Source organism: Heliangelus exortis, chromosome 2, assembly GCF_036169615.1.
Source record: "Heliangelus exortis chromosome 2, bHelExo1.hap1, whole genome shotgun sequence".
NCBI lineage: Eukaryota > Metazoa > Chordata > Aves > Apodiformes > Trochilidae > Heliangelus > Heliangelus exortis.
The window spans coordinates 128,581,006-128,602,258 of record NC_092423.1 but is presented as its reverse complement, the minus strand read 5'-3'; the positions used below and the strand labels follow the sequence as shown (position 1 = coordinate 128,602,258).

The following is a 21,253-nucleotide window of genomic DNA, read 5'->3' as shown; positions in this document are numbered from 1 at the left end:
AAAAAGCTGCTGTAGCAAGAAGACAGTGAAGAATTTCCCTCTTATATTCAACACAGTATGCCAATATTCATGAACTTTCTGCCTAAATGAAAAGACTGTAATATTAATGAGCTTCATGGGTGTGCACCATGAAGGATTTGAATCACGGTATTTATAAAGATAATGGCAGGTCCTGCCAACCTGACTGCTCCACACGTTTAGTTGACTCATTTTTATGTTTTCCCTTTTAATTTTCAGTGCACAATTTGCTTGTTACATTTTTGCAGTTGGGGGCTATGTCCTCTGCTGTACGTATCATGGAGCATGCTGGTGGGATTGCAGTGATACCTTTCTCTCAAACTGGACAGCCCTTGAAGAGCCCTGTATCATTAAGGTAACAAAATAATTGTTTAAATTAAAATATTACAGAAGTCAATGTCTGTCTACAGAAGAGCTGCCTGTCTATCTGGCATTCCTATGCCTTCTTGTATATTCTTTACATATTGTGTCCTATATAAACTGTGAGCATCCATGTGAAGCCAGTATCTCAGGAAATAATGTCACAAGTAGTTCTAAATGTGTCACTGCAGGTCATGCAAGGAAATACTTCATCCCCACAGATCAGTTCTTGCACCTATAACATCTAGGACCTTGACCACTAAGATAGAGCTTTCCCTTTTGTTTTCAGTGAGAGGCAGAACATAAGACAGGTCTGCATGAAGGAGCTTGTATGCAACTGCACTGGGAGTATTCAGATTTAGGATTTGGGCTGACTTCTGCGGGGAATTCCTTCTCTCTTCATTTGCTTTGTTTACAATTAAATCACCTGATTTCCCATTATTTTTTTCCAGATTATCTTCCTTTATTAATCCATCCACCGTGAAGAAGTCAGAAGGAAGATTAGCAATAAATAATCTTTTTTCCCTGTCACTGAATAGAAGGATGGAGAAGTATTGGCATGGCTGTCATTAATCCCAGGTCATAGGGAAGAGCAGAGCACATTGCTCATGTCTTCTGTTGTCCTTGCCTGAGAAGCAGTAAAAGCAAGTAAAGAGACTTAACAACAAAGCCTAGAGCTCCACCCCCCAAACCTTTTCAGCCAGCAACATGCACCCTGTTTAAGGGTTTCAAACATATCAATACCCACTTGGCCTTGGGAGAGATATTTTCATCACACCCATCTCTTACATTATATTATCGTATTTTGCATTATTCACTAAATGCACAGGGTTTTTTTCCCTTCAGTTTGATGATTCAGGACTTCAGGGTTGCTGTCTTTCTCTCCTAGGGGTTGTAAATTGTAAATCAGGGAGCACCTGAAGGTAAGGAGACCTATGCTCAGTTTACCAGACTTCATAAGAAAAGTTTTGCCCCTCCATCCAGACAAGTCATCCATATGATCCATCTTGCATACTTTTTAACTCATTATCTATTCAGGTGCTTGAAAGTCACTGTGTAGATGAATCTTTAGAAAACTGCCATGATTACACTAATAGGATCAGTGTCAATAACTTAATATTCAAGAAAGGCAATGAACAGATACAAATGTTAAAAATAATCAGAATTATCTGTAACTGGGTTCTTCAAGGAATAAGCCAGTATCTATGTCCTAGAAAGGGGGATGGAATTTAACGTGAGACAAATGACAGTTCTCTTTGCTGGATTTTTCTCACCTAGCATGCTGTACATGAAGCAACTGGTGGAGTCTGCTGTTAGGTGCAAGATAGTGCCTGAACAGATCCTGAATCTCTTCTGCTGTGATCTACAGTCACTTGGTACCACACTTCTCCCTGCACAAAGTGGGGATGATGCTGGTTTGCTGTGCTTTGTTTTTCCAGTCCATTTAGGCTGCATGGTTTCTGAAGCAAGGACTGCTTGGGTGGAGTTCCAAACTTTATTGAAGTCTCTAAAACGCAACTGTATTAAAATAAGAAGAAATCACAAGCACATTCACATACAAATTGTTATGCAAAATGGGGAGGGGGAGGGAAGAACGTATAAGATTCCTTTGAAAAGCTGTCAGCACAGGCCCAAGCACCAGAGATGTTTGAAGTGGGAGCACGCTGTACCAGCCTGAAGGAATTACCAATATACCAGCTACCTTTGTTTAGAAACATGATCTCAGTTTTCTTTTTATAACATTTACTTTATCAAGGCATTTTTCTTTTTTTGTCCCCCAGAAGTCTCCTCAAGGTTGACATATTTCCATACCACTAGAAGGTGTTTTGTTTTTTTCATTTAATGTTGCATTTAATGTTGCTTTGTTGCTGCACTGTAGGCAGGTAAATATGGACTGCTAGCTAATGAAAACTTCAGCTTTTATTTTCTCTTCTTTTTCAGTTGAAGGAGCCAAAAATAAAAATTCCTAAGTTTCCAAGATATGCTGGTTTTCATTTCTTCCTAGGAAGAAGTGTCGAGTCTTGAGCATGACTTGTACATCTTTCAATTTATGCAATGTGGTGGCAAATAAATTCTAAAAAGGATATTGTGAAAGAAAATCAGCAAGCACTTCATGGCATCTATTTTTCTATACAGTTCTGCTAGCTTTTCTGCTGCTCTGTCAGACTCTGCTTTTTAGGTACCAAGAGGAGCAGCTCTGCCAGCAGTGGGTGGGTAGGATGTGCTGCTTGGGACACAGCTGGGGCCTGTCCAGGTTTGCTGTCAGAAGTCAGCATTAGTTGCCCTGAGTTTCAGTACATTCTGGTACTGAGTTGATGTAAGTCAACGAAATCCAGCCTCTCCTGCTGAAGTTGACAGCTCCTTCCCAAACAACACAAACCAACATATAGCTAGTAGCAAAATGCCTCTGTGTCTATGCTGCAAGAGCACAGTGATGCTGGCAGCTCCAAGCCCTGGGTCCTTACCAGTGTGCAGCAGCCCCTCTGCTCTTCCAACCTCTTGCAGAGAGGTCATGCAGCACCTCAAAAAATCAGTGAACACACATGCTCCAGGGACATAAAAATGACAGCCATTCATTGACCCTACAGAAGTTCTGGCAGCAAAATTTGCTAGTAAGACATGTCCTGACTAATTTTTCCTGCAGATTACAGCAAGTTTACTTAGAGAGGCAATGGCTTTGCTATGCCACAGGAAGGTTTTTGTTAAGCATTGGTGGAATATGTTCCCACTTGAACCTTTTTACAAGCCTGTGTGACTTGTGCTGCCACAAGTGGTGAGCAGAGCACCTGATGTAAAACCAGAGCCCTCCCTGTCCATTCCTATTGATCTCCAGTCTTCAGGCAGAAATTGTTCCAGCAATACACAAGTCCTTCACTCCCATGTTTACAAAGAAAAGGCATGTGAATGCCTAACATCAATTATCTTATATTTGCATTGAGAATGTGTTAAATACTTCTCTAAATAACTTATGATGAAGGAATTAAATTATAAATAGTTTCTCTCAGCAACTCTCTCCACTCCAGCTAAGGAACCTTTATTCATCTCAACATTTTTGTAAGGACAAAATCCACATCCAGCTTACTCAAAATGTAGTTTCAACTTAGTCAACATATATTTGTCCCAAAAAAAGTTTAGATGCACGGGTACTTTCAATAACACAGATAAAATACATCTTTTCTTTCTGGGTATATGGACTTAAAGTAAAGGGAATCCTTTGCCCTGCTGTATACAAGAGCATCCCTGTTTTCATAACACATCCATTGTCATGATGAGTTGCAAGTTCAAAGGACACCAAGTGCAGCTCCATCACCCTGCATGAGAACATAGCTTTTCCCTGCACACAGCACAGGCCTGGGCTGAACTGTGTTGTAACAGGCTGTCTTTGCACAGGATGAACCCAAAACATCCCCATGTAAGAGAGGCAGATGGGAAGCTGGGCAGGAGTATAGCTTTGGGCAATGCTTCAGCCAAGCCATGGTGCTGGTAAAGGGAACGTTCCTGCAGGAGCAGGTACAAGAGAAGTGGACAGAAACTAAGTGCCCAAAGAGCCTGTTACCATCTCAACAGGCCTAAAAGGGAAAGATGTTTTAGCTTGATGGGTGATGGGTTTTGAATGCAAACATAAAACTCCTCATCTGGTGTGAGCATGCGTGCTATGGGACTCAGCTTTACTGATAACCTCAGTTCTAAGCTTAAGTAGAAGGCTCTGAACAGGATACTCAAGTCAAGCAGAGACAAACAGTGATTCTGTGAGAGAGTCAATGCCTTGTAATGATTAAGTTTTGGAGTCTATCTACAGGGCAGATTGGAAAAGTTTGTCCACCTTTTATGATCCTCTGCAGTTCAGATTTAGAAGATGACATGGCTCTTACTGAAATTGCAAAGTCTGTCCTATCAGCTTGAAAGGTTTGAGAGTCATGCTGAAAAGTGAAAAGCTGATACACTAAGAGCTTGTGTAAAAAAGAATATATTACGTATTTAAGAGGAGGCATGGTATTTTTTTAGAATATAGAAGAACTAGAGCAGAACAAGTCTATGGAGTTTAAGAATCTGCATTAAAAGGCCCATCAGAAAAGGCTAGAGTAAAATTTCACTGAGCTTTTAGTGACTGAATGTGTCATAAAAAGCATAGACTGGCAGAGAAAAAAATGACGATTTCTACAGCCAGAGCTGCTACAAAAATCAAACCATGATTTGGGAGAAGTCACATGGCCGAGTGCCTGTAACCAGTTTTCAAGATTCTAAAGAAAACTTCAGACTCTTTGACAGCTCTTCTGTGGGTACAAAATTCTCTTCCTTATTTTTATTTTCAGGCTTTTTTTTTTTTAACAAAACCATTTTGAAGCTGAAAAACCAGGGAACCTTGTACTCTTTCAGCCTATGGGAAAAAAGAAGAAAGATTGAAACCTGTTTTTTTTAAAGTCTTAACAGACATTGCGATTCGAAGTAGTGCCATTCAATAACTAGCAAAGATGCTTTTGCCTAATAAATTACTTCCAATAATCACACATGCTTTAAAGTCAAAATGTTTTTGCCAATCTTCTTTCTCATGTGCTTCATATATTTTACTTCATAAGACATGTTAATTTTATGCATTCTTAACGAAATCTCAATTTCCATTGAAAAGCAATTTGAAATAAATAAAAGATATAAACTGAATCAGCTTAAATATTTATTTACCATTTTTAACATAACAGTGTGAAAAAACTAGAACATAAAAATGGAAGTTAAGCTTTGTAACAGCATAAATATGTAAACAGTGTGTGGTCCTGCAGAACAAAGGGAAGTACAAAATTTACTGTAAAGATTAAATTAAATTACAAGTTAACAAGTTGTCTTGTTTACCAGCCAAAGAAAACCGATTTTCTTTAGGCAAATATCTGGGCATATACAAAATAAGGTGAAAGCTGATGATTTAAAGAAAAGTTTCTTGTTGCTGTTTTGATTGTAGATAATAATTCAAGGAGACTGTGACTTTCAGGGAAGATTTTCCTATAGAATGGAACTCAAGTAATGAAAATTTACTGCATCTGTTCCCGAAGCTGTGCCACAGCAGCACGGAGGTGGCACAGCCACCGGTCTGGCAGCGAGACACCAGGTCGAGGCAGGGTCCTTCATTCAAGTGTTTTGGTCTGAGGAGGAGTTAAGCTGTGGCCTCAGCCATCTGAGACTTGGCTCCAGAAGCTGTTCCTTCCTGAGAAGAGGTTTTTTTTCCTCAAGTCAGCATTAAACTCAGCTGGCACTGTGGGCTGGTCCAGAAGGAAGCATGTGCTCTGCTTCTCTTCTCTTCACAAGAGACGCTTCTGTTAGTGGCTCTGTGGCAACGGAAATTATGGGGATGAATGATGAAAACTGAACTTTGGGCTGTTTTACATTCTTTCAGTTCTGCTTAGTGTGATGGTTGTTGACTGCTCTCCTGCCACTATATTTAGCAAAGGGAGCACAGGGGAGATGAGCATTAATATTATGGGTTATGACACAAAAACCATCAAAACCTAAGTCCGTTCCCGTTTCTCTTTGGTAGCCTCTGGGGAGCTGCACTGTTTAGGAAAAGCTCCTGTTCCACTGCAGGGGCTCAGGAAAATGGGCACCAAACTTTATTTAGGCTCTAGGACTACATATGGCCATACAAGGTGGGTGGGTAGCTATGACACAACTTTTTCATCCACTGAGCTTAGTTTCCCACCGCTAAATAAGCTTCAAGTAGTTTGTCTGGTGGAATTATTGTTCCTTATGCGTCAATGCTTGGTTCATTCTAGGATTAAAAATAGAAGAAAATCAGAAGCTTCCTCTGCATTCAAAAAATCAACAAAAGATCCATGGGAAAAAAAAAATTGCATAATGCCCCAGAAAAAATCTAAATTAAATAAAGCCACCCCTCACAGAGAACTTGTGCTCTGTTTATTTTCAGCCAACTATTATAGGTTTTGCAATATTTTTCTGGAAGTTTTTCACAGGCATTCCTACTTTTTCTCACTCTGGGCGGGGTTTGAACTGCCAGGATGGAACCATTCTTTGGACCTAACCTTCAGCCATGAGAGATAAGTGGCTCTCAGCCCCAGCCCAACTACAGCACAGTTTTTAAGCTGCAACATGAATTAAAAAACTCAAGAGTTCTGCAAGCTGTGCCATAAACGCATTTGATATTGAAGGATTTATGGGTAGTGAAAGCTTGACATCCCCCAAGCATGGAAAAGAAATGGAAAGTTGCCTCATAATTCAACAGTACATCTCAACTGCAAAGCTCCAGTTGCACATCTCATCTGTTTCTTCCCACCTCCCATGGACTAAAGACAGCCCAGACCCTTCCAAGTGCAATGCAGCACCCTCATCATCGCCTCCTGCCACCCCCAGTACCTCCTGTAGGTATGAGACAGTGCCTGGGGTCCAACTTGTAGTTTTGCTGCAGCATCTCCCACCTTGGCAGATCTGCAGGAGAGAGCATCCAGCACAAGCTGTGACTGCCACCAGGAGCGACAGGAAACCCGGATCTCTGACGTGCTGGGCAGCTCTATGGGATCAAGAGAGTCTCTCCGGGTATGACACCAACATCTGCCCACTCTCCTGCCTACAGATGCTCTCTGTTAAGGGTAAATTCAGTGTGACAAGAAAACAAAATGCCTTGTAACTTCCAGTGGAAAATGGGCTGTCAGGACAGTTTCTCTTCCTGCCTTCTTTCCACTCACCCCAAATTAATGTCTGTAGATTTACATGGGCTCTTTCCCCATCCCTTCTCCCCCCCCATCCATACTAGGAACGAAGCTCAGATACTGCAAACTCGTTTTTTCAGTGCTTCCACCCCCACGAGCAGCTACTCTGCACATCCAACACACGTGAGATCAGTTCACAAGGGTCAGAGCAGGAGCCCACGTTTCCATTTCTAGCTCTACTGAGCTTACATTTTATCATTTGTTTGTTTTCTGAGCAGAAAATACACAACTTTACTTCACATGCAACGAAATCTCGGCAAAGCATCTTTTCCACTGGCAGGGTTGGGTTACAGCTCCTCCCCTCCCACCCACGCAGCTGAACCCAGTGCCTGGTCAGCCCAAGAGGCAGAAGGAAATTAAATGCACATGTCAGCATCCCCCTCTCTCCCTCCAGTTCCTTAGCAAAACTGCTCTTCTGCTCTAACCACAAACCATCCCAGAAGATGTGTCAGGGAGGGGGATACTTGCTGTATCTTTCCACAGACAAACTGTCCAGCAAAGCTGTGCTTCTTCAACCCAAAGAAAGTTTTGGAAAGGCAATGCTCTAAAAGTTGACAGCATGAATTTTCATGCCAAGTTTCAGAATCTCTGATACATAGGCAAGAGATTAAATGTAACAAAACCTATATCAAATTTCATTAAAAATGGACACCAGTGTTGCAAATTACTTCAAGGGAATTATGCCAGTCTGAATGAGCAAGTATTAAGTAGCAAGTGTAACTGATAGCAACCTTAAAAAAAAAAAAAAAAAAAAAAAAAAAAAGCTGTATTATTTCCATCTGCAAGAATAGCTTCCTTAGAGTTCTTTTCCCCCCCAGATTCCTTTTTCCCTGTCCCTTGTTTGCTTACTTGAACAAAGGATGCAATACTCAGCCTGCTATCATCATTTCCCTCCCACTGATAGTTTTTGTTTAATGTTTATCTGGGTATTTCTTTACTTACAAAAGTTTCCTGTATTCCATATGTTGCTTAAAAATAGTATCTGTCATTTAAGACTGCAAACAAATATAAATTTCAATACACGGCTGTAAAGGGAAAAAAGCAACAACCAGCCAAAGTTAGAAATACATTTTTCTCTTGTAAGGAGATACAAGAGACAATTTTGGTTTTAATTTATCCTATTTCAAATGAAGTGCAAAGCCCAAAGTGATGAACAAATTAGCAACGCAGTCTGTAAACATGAGCTAGAATTCCCTTTTAAAGCTGGCAAGCAGAGGAACGAGAAACTCAACTTCTAAATTTTTTTTCTCCATGAGTAAAAACAAAGGTGGGAGACTTCTTTTAACATAAGCTTTGCGTTACTTGCATCAGGCTTCATTTGCAGAAAATCTAGGAGGAAGTAACCATTTATAACCCAGAGTAAATCAAAGCAAAATGGCATTTTGATAAACACTAGAGCCCATCAATAACAAGGAGGTGCCGGATCAAGTTGCTGAGGAATTTCAGAGCTGCTACAGCAGCTCGGGCGGAGAAGAGCCAAGAGTATTTAGGAAAAGCCATCCCAGAGGCACGGATGCCGCTGCTAGCTGCAGGCACGTGGCACAGCATCCACAGCCTGGCACTGGGACTCCCAGCTGCCCAGCAACACCCACGGGTAGCCAGAGTATTGCTAGAAACACACCCAGGAAGGGGAGAACAAAAGGGAAGCAAAACCAAAGGCCAAGTCGTGCTAGGAAGGCTCAGTGTCAGAGACGCGCATTCAGCTGCCCGGTTTTTCCACAGAGCGTTGCTGGAAGCCGTGGGTCTGCGTCAGCCTGGGGAAAACTGAACTGATGTTTGTAAGCAAGATGATAGCTCTGTTAGAATTTTTCCCTAATTGTATGGTTTGGCACTGAACAGAGAAAGGCAAAGAGATCGGGAGGTGATAAATGCAGCTATGGTTGCTACTGCACATTAAAGAAATCTCAAGCTTTTGTTAGGGAGGGTGGGAAGACTGTGATACTTTAAGTCTGTGTACACAGCTGAAGCTTTAAACTTCTTTTGCGTGTAACAGAGTGGATAATGGACGTGTAGGGGGGAAAAATGTGAGAGGTGGAACAGAGCTAAAACTTTACCATCACTTCTGCTTGTAAGCAGATGCAGGAGGAATCCAACAGGCATAATATTTGGTAGCTTGCATAATTACAACAGATGTCTACATTGGATAACGTGTCCTGTGCATTAGATATACAGGCAGAGTCAAAGACTTATAAATAAAAAGAAAACTGCTTCTAATTATCAATTTGCTTATGAAGGAAACAATCTGGTGTTTAATATTTATAGCTATACTTACAGTGATATTCATTGCACCACTAAAAATAAATTCAGATCTACTACCTTAAGCAAAGTGGGCTTCAAAAAAACTGGATGTCAGACTATACAAATAAAGTATTAGTTTAGGCATGGTAGACTTTATTTTGGCACTTTAACAAATGCTTTATTTTACAGCAGTGGCACAGCATTTGCCAGAAATTTTCTTTTCTTGGCACAGTTAATTCAAGCAGTTATTTTACTAATTGAATTTCACTAAATATTGCACAATAAGATATACCTGTTAAATTTTTACCCTGTTTTTACTTGTTGAACTTGTATGGCTTTGAAAAAACTTGCCAGTAAGTGTAAGTAATTTAAAAAGCAATATATTAAATATTTTAGCACGGGATAGCGTTTGTTTGCTCCTAAATGACCATTGAACTTGGGACAGCAACAAATACAAGTTATGCAACTCTTATCTGAAGAGCTATCAGATCTTATTTACAATACATTGCCATTTCTGAGAAGCAGTTCAGCTTGATGTCCTAAACACCTATGTTTTGGAAATCTCTCTCTCTCAAAAAAAAAAAAAAAATTAAAAGAAATTAATAAATGAGGAGGTTAACAGAGCAGAAGACGAAGCCATTTGTCTGTTAGGAAGCATTATATAAAGGGGCAGACTATCGTCTTCTCCATATGTCCCTCTATGTGTGACCTATCTGTGGTCTAAGCAACAGAGATTTTTCTCTTCTACTTGGAATATTTCCTTCTTCTCTTATGAAGATACTCCACTTGTCCCAACTCTTCTGTTGGAGTCTCAGCAGAATGAAAAAAAAAAAAAAAATTCTCCAAAAGGCCAGGGAAAAAACAAACCAGAACAACAAATCAAAAACCAATATACACAACAAATGAAACCAGGTACTCCTTTGAATTTTACAGTATGGAAACAACATTTGCAGGAAGAACAGGTCTGAGTTAATACTGCCATAAAATATAATGCAAAGGTTGAATGACCTATCACTCATATGCCAGATGCAAGAATTTTCTCAGCAACAAATCTGGTTGGTCTGAGGATCAGCCTGATCAAAAGCCTTTTTTTTTTTTTTTTTTTTTTTTGTCTGGATTTTTAAGATCTACTAGATGTACTTTGTGACATTAAAACATAAGCAAGTAGACATAAAATGAAAAGCATACAAAAGTATATCACAATGGAATTCTCAGTATTAGGCCACATGATTTATTCAGTAGTGTTTATGATCCCAAATTACAATTATGTCTATCCATGTAAGACTACAAAAGTTACCATTAGAATTGTCTGTGCTTATAAAATACCAACATTTTCTTTTACTGTTATATACTCATTAACACCAGTCTGCGACGAGTTACATATAATCATAGGCACTTCAAAGGCTTTAAAAGACGTTTACAACTTAAATGCATTTTTAAAGAACAAAAATTTAAACCCCTACTGGTACCTTCAAATTGCAAATAATTAACAAATACAGTGGCCATAGAAATCTGCAGCAACTTCTCAAAATACTGTTAGAGTCTTTGGGTTTGCTTAGGTTTGTCAGTAGCTTACTCCAAATCTTCCTTACAGGAGATTTGTTTAGTAAGAATACGACTACACACTTTGTAGTAATAATCCAATTTTACACATTAATTTGCTGTTACAAATCTCACTGAAGCTACAGGTATGCTGAGAAACAATGTAAAGTGTAAAATTGATATTCTGACACTTAAATTTATACAAAGTGGAGTTTAAAGTTTACATAGCTGAAAAATTACATTTACACTAAAAGTTACTGTTATCTGGATTATCCAAAGACAAATTGCACCATGACAACTACAAAAAGGCAGTTTTTGGAAACAGATAAATTAATGAAATAAAAACTAACTTGTAAGATCAATCTGAGACATGCCGACAAAACTAAACAACTTTCATTGAACCATATGATAAAACAATCATTTTCATTATTTTATATTTATGCATAAAGTTTTAAAAATGATTCAGTGAACTTCAATGGTTTTATAAAATAATGCTTTGCCACTGTTATTCACAGAACACTGCAAATGTTAAGTTTTAATTTTACATTTTTAAAGGAATACATGAAAAGTTTTAAATACAATGGGATTTTATCATAAAGGTGCCGTAATGGCTCTTTAATGGAAAAAAAAAAATCTTCATTATTCTATGCAAAAGCTTTATTTAAAAAAGTTCAGTGATCTCATAAATAGAGACACTAAATAGGAATTTTATGCATAAAACTCCTTAGTAGGTGCCTTTTGATAGGCAGCACAGGATGGTTTACGTTCACCAAGGTCGTAACTGCCTTCATCCTTCTTTCTCATGCGATATACCAGCAGCAGGATAAGGAAGATTGCAAAAAGAAACCCAATAACTCCGCCAGCAATAACAGCTGCAATCAAAGAAACAGAGATTCACAATATGCCAGAAAAACAAGCTCAGTACCATGTTTCTTTTTCATCTCGCACGACGAGCTTGCAATTACTTTCAAATTACAGAAAAGGACTCCCATTACGCTACTGTCTTCATAATTAGTATCCTGAAATACAGTCTCAGAAAGCCTGCTTATGTTTATGAAGGCAATGATTTCACAGGACATTTCACCTACAAGTGAGTGATCTACAAAAAAAAGCTACTACAAATTTTCTAAAAACTTTAATTAAGACACCCATACTGCCACAGAATAAAATTGTCTCCTTTTGTAGTAATATTTAAATTTCTTTCAAATCAATTTTTCAATACTTGGCATTTTCAGCCTTAAAAGAACTATTCTGTCATGCTAGCTAAGAAATGGTGTTTCCCTTTTCTGCATCACTTTTCACCCTGACTGAAATTCATTTCCTATTGATGAGTAATAGGAGAGAACATTCCATGGAGCTCTAGGGAACAGAGGAATTACATTCATCACACACTTGTGAGCATGCACAAAGTATCAACTCCAATTGGACTTCAAGAGCAAACCAGCAAGCTTCCAATGACATGGATATTAAGGCTATTTCACTCTTTGGTGAGAAAGGTTCATAGGAAGGTGTCATCCAAAACTGTGACCTTTATGGACCCCAATGCTCTCTCAACAGAGACAGGGGGAAAGTATACCTGTAAACTCTGTTCTTGCACCAAAAAAAAAAATCTCACATGTGGGTAAGCCACGTGAAAATTTTGGTGGCCTGCCTCTGTCTCCTTGGGTTATGTATGGAAACAGACTCTCTCTATCCTAAGGACAGCATTTATTTATCCCTTTCCATACGCCCACCCCTGCCATAAGCTCCTCCCAGGCAGCTCCACTGGCACCAGACAGACCAGTCAGCAATGTGCTCTCAGGAGTGCAGGTGAGAAATGTGGTTTTGTAACACAGACATCAATCTACACTGCAACTCCTTTTCTAAGTTGTGAAAGGTCCAAATATTCAGCAGGCAGTATTCAATTTGCAGGCATCAAACCAACTGGGAAGACTTCACTATTAAATAACTCCAGAAGATGCTTATCTCATTCTCACCAGATTAACCACTGGCTACCTCCATGAATGTGTTTAAGAATCTATCAGGAAAACACAAACATTGAGTTTGCATCAGTTGATATGGATCCCCTCTCTTTTCTGTGCTATTTCTGGCAAGATGGACCTTGGCAAATGACATCTCACCTGCAAGAACTTCTGTTCTCTGGAAGAGGTTTTCTGAATGCTTCTCGGTGAACACATCTGAGTCTTCCCCTGGTTCATCACTCTTTTTCTTGGCATCTGTCTGGGACCTTTCCTCCTTATCCATTTCTTCGGGTGACTGTGGCACAAAAAAGAAAACAGCCTGTTGCTTCCAGACAGGGCACACCACAAGTCAGCACAGTCACTGCCACACAGGTACTCCACAACACCCACAAACACAACACATGGGAAACTGACTGCAGAAATCTGTGCTAGACATTGTCACTGAACCTATTTGTTGTCACAGTGTTGGAATGAAAAACACTATCCACACACCCAAAACCCCAGCACGAATATTCAGCAAACAGCTGTTAAATGTTGCCTGTGTTCATCAGAATGAAATAATTATTCTGAACTATTCTGAAATTAATACACCAGGTATGTTATATTCAGAACACCTTTGAGGGTAAGTTAGATAATATTGCCTCTGGGCAATGGAGAAGGAAGTACAGAAATAGTAAATGGAACCTGGCAAGATCTTCAGAGATGTAAAAAAGGTACAGCTTAGACTCAAAGGTATAATGAGAAATTGTCTTATGTATAATAAAATACTCTTTTTTTTTTAATTTAATCTCTCTTTTTTCCCTTTTCCAGATGTCCTTCACAGACTCTCTTGTAGAGAGAGAAGCTCTGTATTCATTTAGAAGGCTGCAACTACGTAAAATAAAATTATGGGGGGCTTTTCAATACATATAAATTAAACAAAGTTAACATCAAGCCATCAGGGGGGGCAGAACCATTTAAGTGGTTTTGCTCTCCAGCCACACACCTTTGTTTGTGCAGGCACCTTGGTCTGCATTTTCACTGTGGTAGTCTCAGCCCTAGATGCATCACTAGTTGCTGGTAACTTTGGAAGTGTTCTGGATGTTGTTATCACTGCACTATCCTCATCTTCTTCAGCACCTGGAGACAAAAAAGGGGACATTTAATTGAACTGTGAAAATCTTCCAGACCAATTACATTTTTTATTAAGACAGCAAGGTAGGAGTGCTTGCACAGCCCACCCTAGAGAAATGGCACAGATGACAATGCCTGTGGAGATAGATTTGAGTCCAAACACTGTGCCCTGAACTGTCAGGGGAATAATTGTGCCAAGTGATCCCATGAAAGAGGAAGGGGAACCAGCAGCTGGGTTAAGCAATAAACTGGAAAGTACCACAACATTTTTTAAACTGAAGGAACCAGATTGAAAAGAAGTACAAAAAAACCATAAACACTTGCAACTGAGGAAGAAACCCTGGAGCAGAAGCAGCAGCCTCCAGGGCTGGTGTGATCTTGTCTAACTCTGGGCTCTGCTGGGGCTTGGCAGCAGCACTGCCCACCCCAGGGGTGCCCCCAGCAGCCAACTCCAGCTCCCCTACAGCCACCATCAGGCAGGAGGTGGTGGGGTCCTGGACTCACATGGGGCTGGGGTCACTCACGTGTCCCATACCAGGGGTGTGTTGTTCATCAACACCAGATGAAGGGAACTCACCCCATAGCAAATCACGTTGGGATCAGTTTCAGAAGGGGGGCTGAATTCTGTAGTTGCATGGTACCATTTTTAAGTGGTGATATTGTGGTTATCTGTATCTGTTAAGCTTCAACTATTTAAGCCAAAAGCTTAATATCATCAATGATTACCAGTTAATTGAATATAATTATTCAGTCAATCAATCAACATCTTTATCCTGACTTAATTTACACCACATGAACTGAACAGTTTTTTCCCTGTAACACACTGCTTCAACAATAAAATCTCTCCTCTGCAGCAAATCTGTTAAACCCTCAAACATAAAAAATCAAGTGATTTCTATCTACAGGAAGCCTGCTACTACTGTGTATTTCATTTGCTAGGAATTCACATGTTTTTAAGCTCTACATAATGCAGAAGCCTTTTTATATTGAAATAAAGAGTAAGAGGACATAAAACTCCCTGAAGATAACCTTAAATTTAATTTCCTCCACATTCAAAGCCCTCCTGGAGTATGAAGGTTCCTTTAGAATAAGTTAATGGACATGTCTTATAAATATCCTCTAGTGATACTGGAAGGAAGAAGAAAGAGACAAGAGATTAAATCATTGCAAGGCTTGAAAGAAAAAAAGAATCAACCTATTCTTGGATCACGCCTTAGGAATCTCAATGTGTTCTGCTCATTACAGACTCTGGTTACCCAAGTTACTATGGGGTAATAATTCCAGCAAATTGGCATAAGAATAATTCTTAACAAATAAATATATATATCATCTTACAACAGAACAGTATGACTCACTCATTCCAAACTGACTTTTAATCTTAGTTTTGTAGAGAAAGAAAACAGGCTGAAAATATGAGAGCAATAACAAAGTTTTGAACTTATGATCAAGAGTTATATACATTTGGCACTGAGGGAAGGGCAATAATGAGACAACAACTAAAACAACTTCTCTACTGTATAAAAGAAATTTTGGCATCATAAAAAAAACCAAAAAGTACTACATTAAAGCTGCCAGCACAGAATACTGGAAAAACCTTCAGAGATACCAAAATTACAGTGCTGTCTCCAGAATAAAGACCTCACAACAAGAATCAAATATTTTCCTGAAATGCTATTTAAAGATGAAAAAAACCCCAACATCCTGCTTCAAAACAGAGGTGAGGGAAGGCATCCAACAGGAAAAATTTTCTGGCTTTGCCTCAAGAGTTTTCTTTGAGAAATAAGGGCCCAATGGGTAGCTCAGCCTGCTTCACCTCGCAGAGTTCCTCCAAATTACACAAGACTTTCACAGCTGGGGAAATCAAAATCGATAATCAGATTAGAGATCTGATAAAACACACTTTGAGAGTACAAAACTTTATTTTCTTCTTTTTATGAAATGATAAGTCCCACTTAATCTAAACTGCTCCTCCAAAATCCTTAAATCCCATCTTCACTTCAGGCAACACTTGTGTCTGCCAGACAAAATGGTGAACATTACAGGTCTGAACTTCTCTGGCTACAGAGGATGCAGATCTACAGTTTCTCAATAAATAGGTGACTAATCTAACTTTTGGACTAGTAGCTGGATTTGCACCAAACGTACCCAGCTCCTGTTCTATACAGCCTTAGGAGAATCCTAACAGTCCCAAAAATATCAGGGCACCTGTCATTTAGGCTTGACTCAGGTACTGACTCAGACATCCCTGTGGTTCCTGCTTTCTAATTATCTTTATCTAGAAAGTTCTTTCCTTGCCATGGAGTAGGTCTGAATAAGGGGAAGGCATTTTCCTTGCTGAGCTGACAGTAGTATTCTCAGAATTCACAGAATCATAGAATTTTCAGGGTTGGAAGGGACCTTGAAGCTCATCTAGTTCCAACCCCCCTGCCACGGGCAGGGACACCTCCCACTACATCAGGTTGATCAGAGCCCTGTCCAGCCTGGCCTTAAAAACTTCCAGGGATGGGGCTTCCACCACCTCTCTGGGCAACCTGTTCCAGTGTCTCACCACCCTCATGGTGAAGAACTTCTTCCTAACATCTAATCTAAATCTACCCTGCTCTAGTTTGAATCCATTCCCCCCTAGTCCTGTCACTACCTGACGTCCTAAAAACTCCCTCCCCAGCTTTCTTGTAGGCCCCTTCAGATACTGGAAGGCTACAATAAGGCCTCCTTGGAGCCCTCTTCCCTCCAGACTGAATAACCCCAACTCTCTCAGTCTGTATTCGCAGAAGAGGTGCTCCAGCCCTCTGATCATCCTCTTCTCTGGACACACTCCAGCACATCCATGTCCCTCCTGTAACAGGGGCTCCAGAACTGGATGCAGTACTCCAGGTGGGGTCTCATGAGAGCAGAGCAGAGGGGGAGAATCACTTCCCTCGACCTGCTGGCCACACTTCTCTTGATGCAGCCCAGGATACATTTAGCTTTCTGGGCTGCACACGTACACTGATGGCTCGTGTTGAGCTTCTCATCCCCCAGCACCACCAAGTCCTTTTCCTCAGGGCTGCTCTCAAGCCAGGCACTGCCCAGCCTGTATCAGTGCTTGGGATTGCCTCGACCTTGTTGATGCAGGACCTTGTTGAACTTCATGAGGTTGGCATGATCCCACCTCTCCAGCCTGTCAAGGTCCCTCTGGATGGCATCCCTTCCCTCCAGCGTGTCAGCCACGCCACACAGTTTGGTGTCATCAGGGAACTTGCTGAGGGTGCACTCAATGCCACCATCCATGTCACCAACAAAGATGTTAAACAAGACTGGTCCCAGTGCTGATCCTTGTGGGACTCCACTTGTCACTGGCCTCCACTTGGACGTGGACCCATTGACAGCCACTCCTTGGGTGCAGCCATCAAGCCAGTTCTTTACCCACCGAGTGGTCCATCCATCAATCCCAGGTTTTACCAGCTTGGAGAGCAGGATGTTGTGTGGGACTGTGTCAAAGGCTTTGCTCAGGTCCAGGTGAATGATGTTGGTTGCTCTTCTCTTGTCTATTGATGTTGTGACCTTTTCATAGAAAGCCACAAGATTTGTCAGGCACAATTTGCCCTTGGTTAAGTTGTGTTGATTATACCAGATCACCTTGTCATTTTTCTTCTGACTCAGCAGTGCCTCCAGGAGGATCTGCTCCATGATTTTACCAGGCACAGAGATGAGACTGACTGGCCTTTGGTTCCCTGGATCTTCCTTCTTTCCCTTTTTGAAAATGGGGGTTACGTTTCCCCTTTTCCAGTCAGTGGGGACTTCACTAGACTGCCACAAATTACCTGTAAGTATGACTGAGGATTCAAAAACTCCTCTCTAATGCTCTCCAGAACACAGAAATACCATTAAAAAAAAACAAAAAAACCCCACCAAAACCAAAAAAAAAAACAACCTACTTCTCTCCCTGAATCCAAGTAGGTTTGGAAAGAAAAGACCAACAGACTGTCATGGGCATAACTGCCAATTAGGTTGTTATGACAAATATTACAAAATGGTTGGAGTAAAAGAGCTTAGTTCTTCCTCTTGAAAACATCACTGTCTCTGTGGATAGTTTCTGGATTTGGTCAGTGTGACTGACAATGCAGGGTACCAATTCCCTCAAGTCTCTCTACACATATATACTGCCCTCTTAGTGAGGGCACTGCAAAAACCCTGCAGTCACTAAACCCATAGCCATCTCTGTGGTAAAGAGTTGAGAACTCTCAACCATCACACAACTGCCTTTTTATGTACTGAAACTTCAACTGCTATCTTCACAGCAGTCAAAATAGCTCTAAATTGTGCTGTAGTATTGGAAATATCTAATGTAGCCCTCAGTGATGTGTCTGGTAGCTGCCCTGTGGATGAGGGGAATGCAAATGCTCTTTCACACTCTTGGTGCTTGAGGAAACTTGTCAGGCAATCAAGACTGTGCCAGCTTAAATCATTGTATACAACAAAAAGCCCACACCAGTTAGCACTCTTACTTGCAAAGCAGCCAGTGATTAACTCTTCCTACCAAACAAATTAAATTACTTCACTCTTTTTTTTTCACTCTATCACACTGCACTCTGTGAGTAGTTCCATCACAGGAAACCTTGTGGTAAGGTGGGCACACACATACCCATCACCTCTTTCACACCTTGCATCTCTACCATTAATGTGACACATACCAGAATGACATATTTTTTAGCTGGCTTATCTCACCCTCATTCACATGAAAAGCCCCCAACAAACCTTTTATCAAGAACACCAGGCAATCAGAGATGATACTGTAAACCTAACACCAGTGCCCTAACAGAGAACTGCAGTTGAAATAACTGGGGACAGTGCAAGGATGTTGTCTCTTGTAATTCTCACCTAAGGAGGGGAAAAAGAACAAAAAAAAACCTTGAAGAGTCCTGACTATTCTGCATTATACTGAAGATTCTGTCCAGAACAACAAAATACCACTTGTAAACAGTATTACAGTAGGTTTTTATGTTAAAGGACCTGGAGAACATTTGTCAATGTCACAAAGAGTGCTTGGGACTAGTGCAGCAGGTGGAAAGAAGAATCTCTTGCTCTAAGCCAATCTGAAGGGCACATATAAGTGGGACCTTAGTAAGCAGAAAAATAAATACCTGCTGTGTTGCCTGTACCATGGGAGGGGAAGCACACCATAAGAGGCTCTGCCACATCACCCAGAGTGCCTGCCAGGCACACTGCCACTTGGGGCCAGGAGCAACCAGAATTGACCACTGCCTCCTGCCAGCTCCTGTCCAGCAACTGGCAGAGGACCTGTGCCTCCTCTACCTGAGCCATGGTCCCCTGGCCCATCCCCACACCACACTGCCACTGGACTCCAAAACTGCCTTCCAGCCTTGGAGCATAACTTCAGCTTCCCATTAGGCCAAGAGCCAAAGTAGATCTGCTCTTACTTTTCTTGGAGGAGCTCCAGTCCCACCAATATAACTTTCCTCCAAGAACAGTCCCCTAGACAATGTCAGTCTAGACCTAGTTCATCCTGAGCTAACCATCTGAACTCAAGATGTTATTGACTGAGAAATATTAGGTTGAGGGAAAAGAAGATGAAAAATCTGCATCAGATTCTGATAATATATTGCATTGGATTGTCTACCAGGTGTAACTTAAGAGAAGATGTAAGAATCCAAAGAATGTGTAGACAAAGGTAATAGAGAAGATGGCTTTCCTAATTCAGCAGCTACTTCCAGCTAGCTGCATGACCAGGGCTCAGTTAAGATCTTTTATGCCAGAGGAAAAAGCAACAGCAGTTATAAAAGAATTTCAGGTTGTATACAGGCAGGAAAACTTATTTTTACTCCTATTATTCTGCATTATACAAACATCTACAGTAAAAAGACTGATGACAGAATGAGGCATCTCCTGAGAGAATGAGGCTGTAAGAAAACAATGGACTAATGAATTCACTGTGGACTTTCTGATTGATACAGGACATTCAGGAAGCAGGCATGGCTCCTTTGGAATCTACTGACCAATGTATTAGGCTTGAACAAGTGGGCAAAACACACAGCAGCAGCTGAATGTATGTGAAGACTAAAGAGGCCATGAAAAGGAAGAAAAAAACCAGAACACCATCACCTTTTTTTCTCCTTAGAAAAAGCCCTCAGCCAGTTTCCAGTTTGAAATGTGTCACGCTTACAGTGACATTTGTCCATGTTTATGCTGCCTGCAGACCTGCAAGGGCATTAATGGTGGTGCTGACAATTCCTGTTTATCTCCACAGGCCTGGTGGCAATTTCCATACCAAGGAAAGGAGTCAGCATGTTGTCATCTTGGATCTGTTTGCTTGGAGTGGAATGAAACAGCAAGAAAACTACCCTTGAGTGGGAAAGCTCTTCCTGCTAGGAACATTGCATCACTGAGTATCAAGTACAGAAAGACACATTCAACATACTATGAGGAAAACTGATCATTGGTAAAGCCTAAGGACATTTTCCATTTCATAATCTGGAGAAAGCAGTAAGTATAGGATGAGTAGGGTGAAGGGGATGCTAATTTGTTTCCCTCTTGACATTTTTTCTTAAGTGCATAAAGCTGAGTTCACAGATTGCTTAGACGATTATTTGGGCTTAAGAGTTCTTCACTTGTTAAAAAGTATTAGACTTTGGTACTGTCACACGACCTCTCTTGAAGGCCATCCAGCTAGTCTTGGGTCTACTGTGAGATTTTTCCTGCTTTCCTCTTTTAAAGAAACAGAGATTGGCAGAGGTAGCAGGAGTGCATGCTACACACTCCATCTTCCACCCATGACTCAAAGCTGAGAAGAGGAAAAGAGGGAAGAGAAAGCCAAGATGTTACTGTTGGTGCAGTCAAGAAATAGTTTCTGTCCTTTCTGGCCCCACTTTTACCACTCAGATGGGTTAATAAAATCTGAAGCCAGTTGTTGTACAGTCCTTTCCACTTCAAAAACAGGACTGCATTTTGAATTCTCCATATTAGAAACAGCCAAACTCCATGGATAGATTTAAGAAAAAAAAAAAACCCAACAAAACCAGACCATTCCCCATATTGCTCTTTATTGTCAGCCTATCTCCTCTCCTGAAGCTTACAAAGCCACCAACATCTGAAGACATGACAGAATGGCACACTGACCAAAAGGGCAATTTTCTCAGGGATCAGAATTTTCCTTAGACAGCTGTGGGAACTGGATGAAATCACTGACTTGTTAATTTTTTAATTTTTATTTTATTTTCAAATTGAATGTCAGGTTTCCCCACAAAGAAGTCTACAGCAAGGAGATTCAATTAAGCCCATGATCCCATTGGAATATCAAATTGCCCCCATGGA

General features: G+C 40.7%; 1 protein-coding gene and 1 long non-coding RNA gene across 2 annotated transcripts in view; one reads left to right on the top strand and one right to left on the bottom strand.

Moving 5' to 3' along the window:
• LOC139793411 (uncharacterized) overlaps positions 1 to 21,253 on the top strand; it is a 410,787-nt gene that overhangs the window by 362,638 nt on the left and 26,896 nt on the right. The gene's annotated exons all lie outside the window — the stretch shown is intronic.
• The window catches only part of SDC2 (syndecan 2), a 59,081-nt gene continuing 48,362 nt past the window's right edge, over positions 10,535 to 21,253 (bottom strand). The window contains exons 3-5 of the mRNA XM_071738044.1: positions 13,815 to 13,948; positions 12,989 to 13,124; positions 10,535 to 11,740 (exon numbers count right to left, since the gene is read on the bottom strand). Of these exons, the coding sequence (XP_071594145.1) occupies positions 11,577 to 11,740; positions 12,989 to 13,124; positions 13,815 to 13,948 (434 nt within the window). The 3' untranslated portion in view covers positions 10,535 to 11,576. The remainder of the gene's footprint in view (positions 11,741 to 12,988; positions 13,125 to 13,814; positions 13,949 to 21,253) is intronic.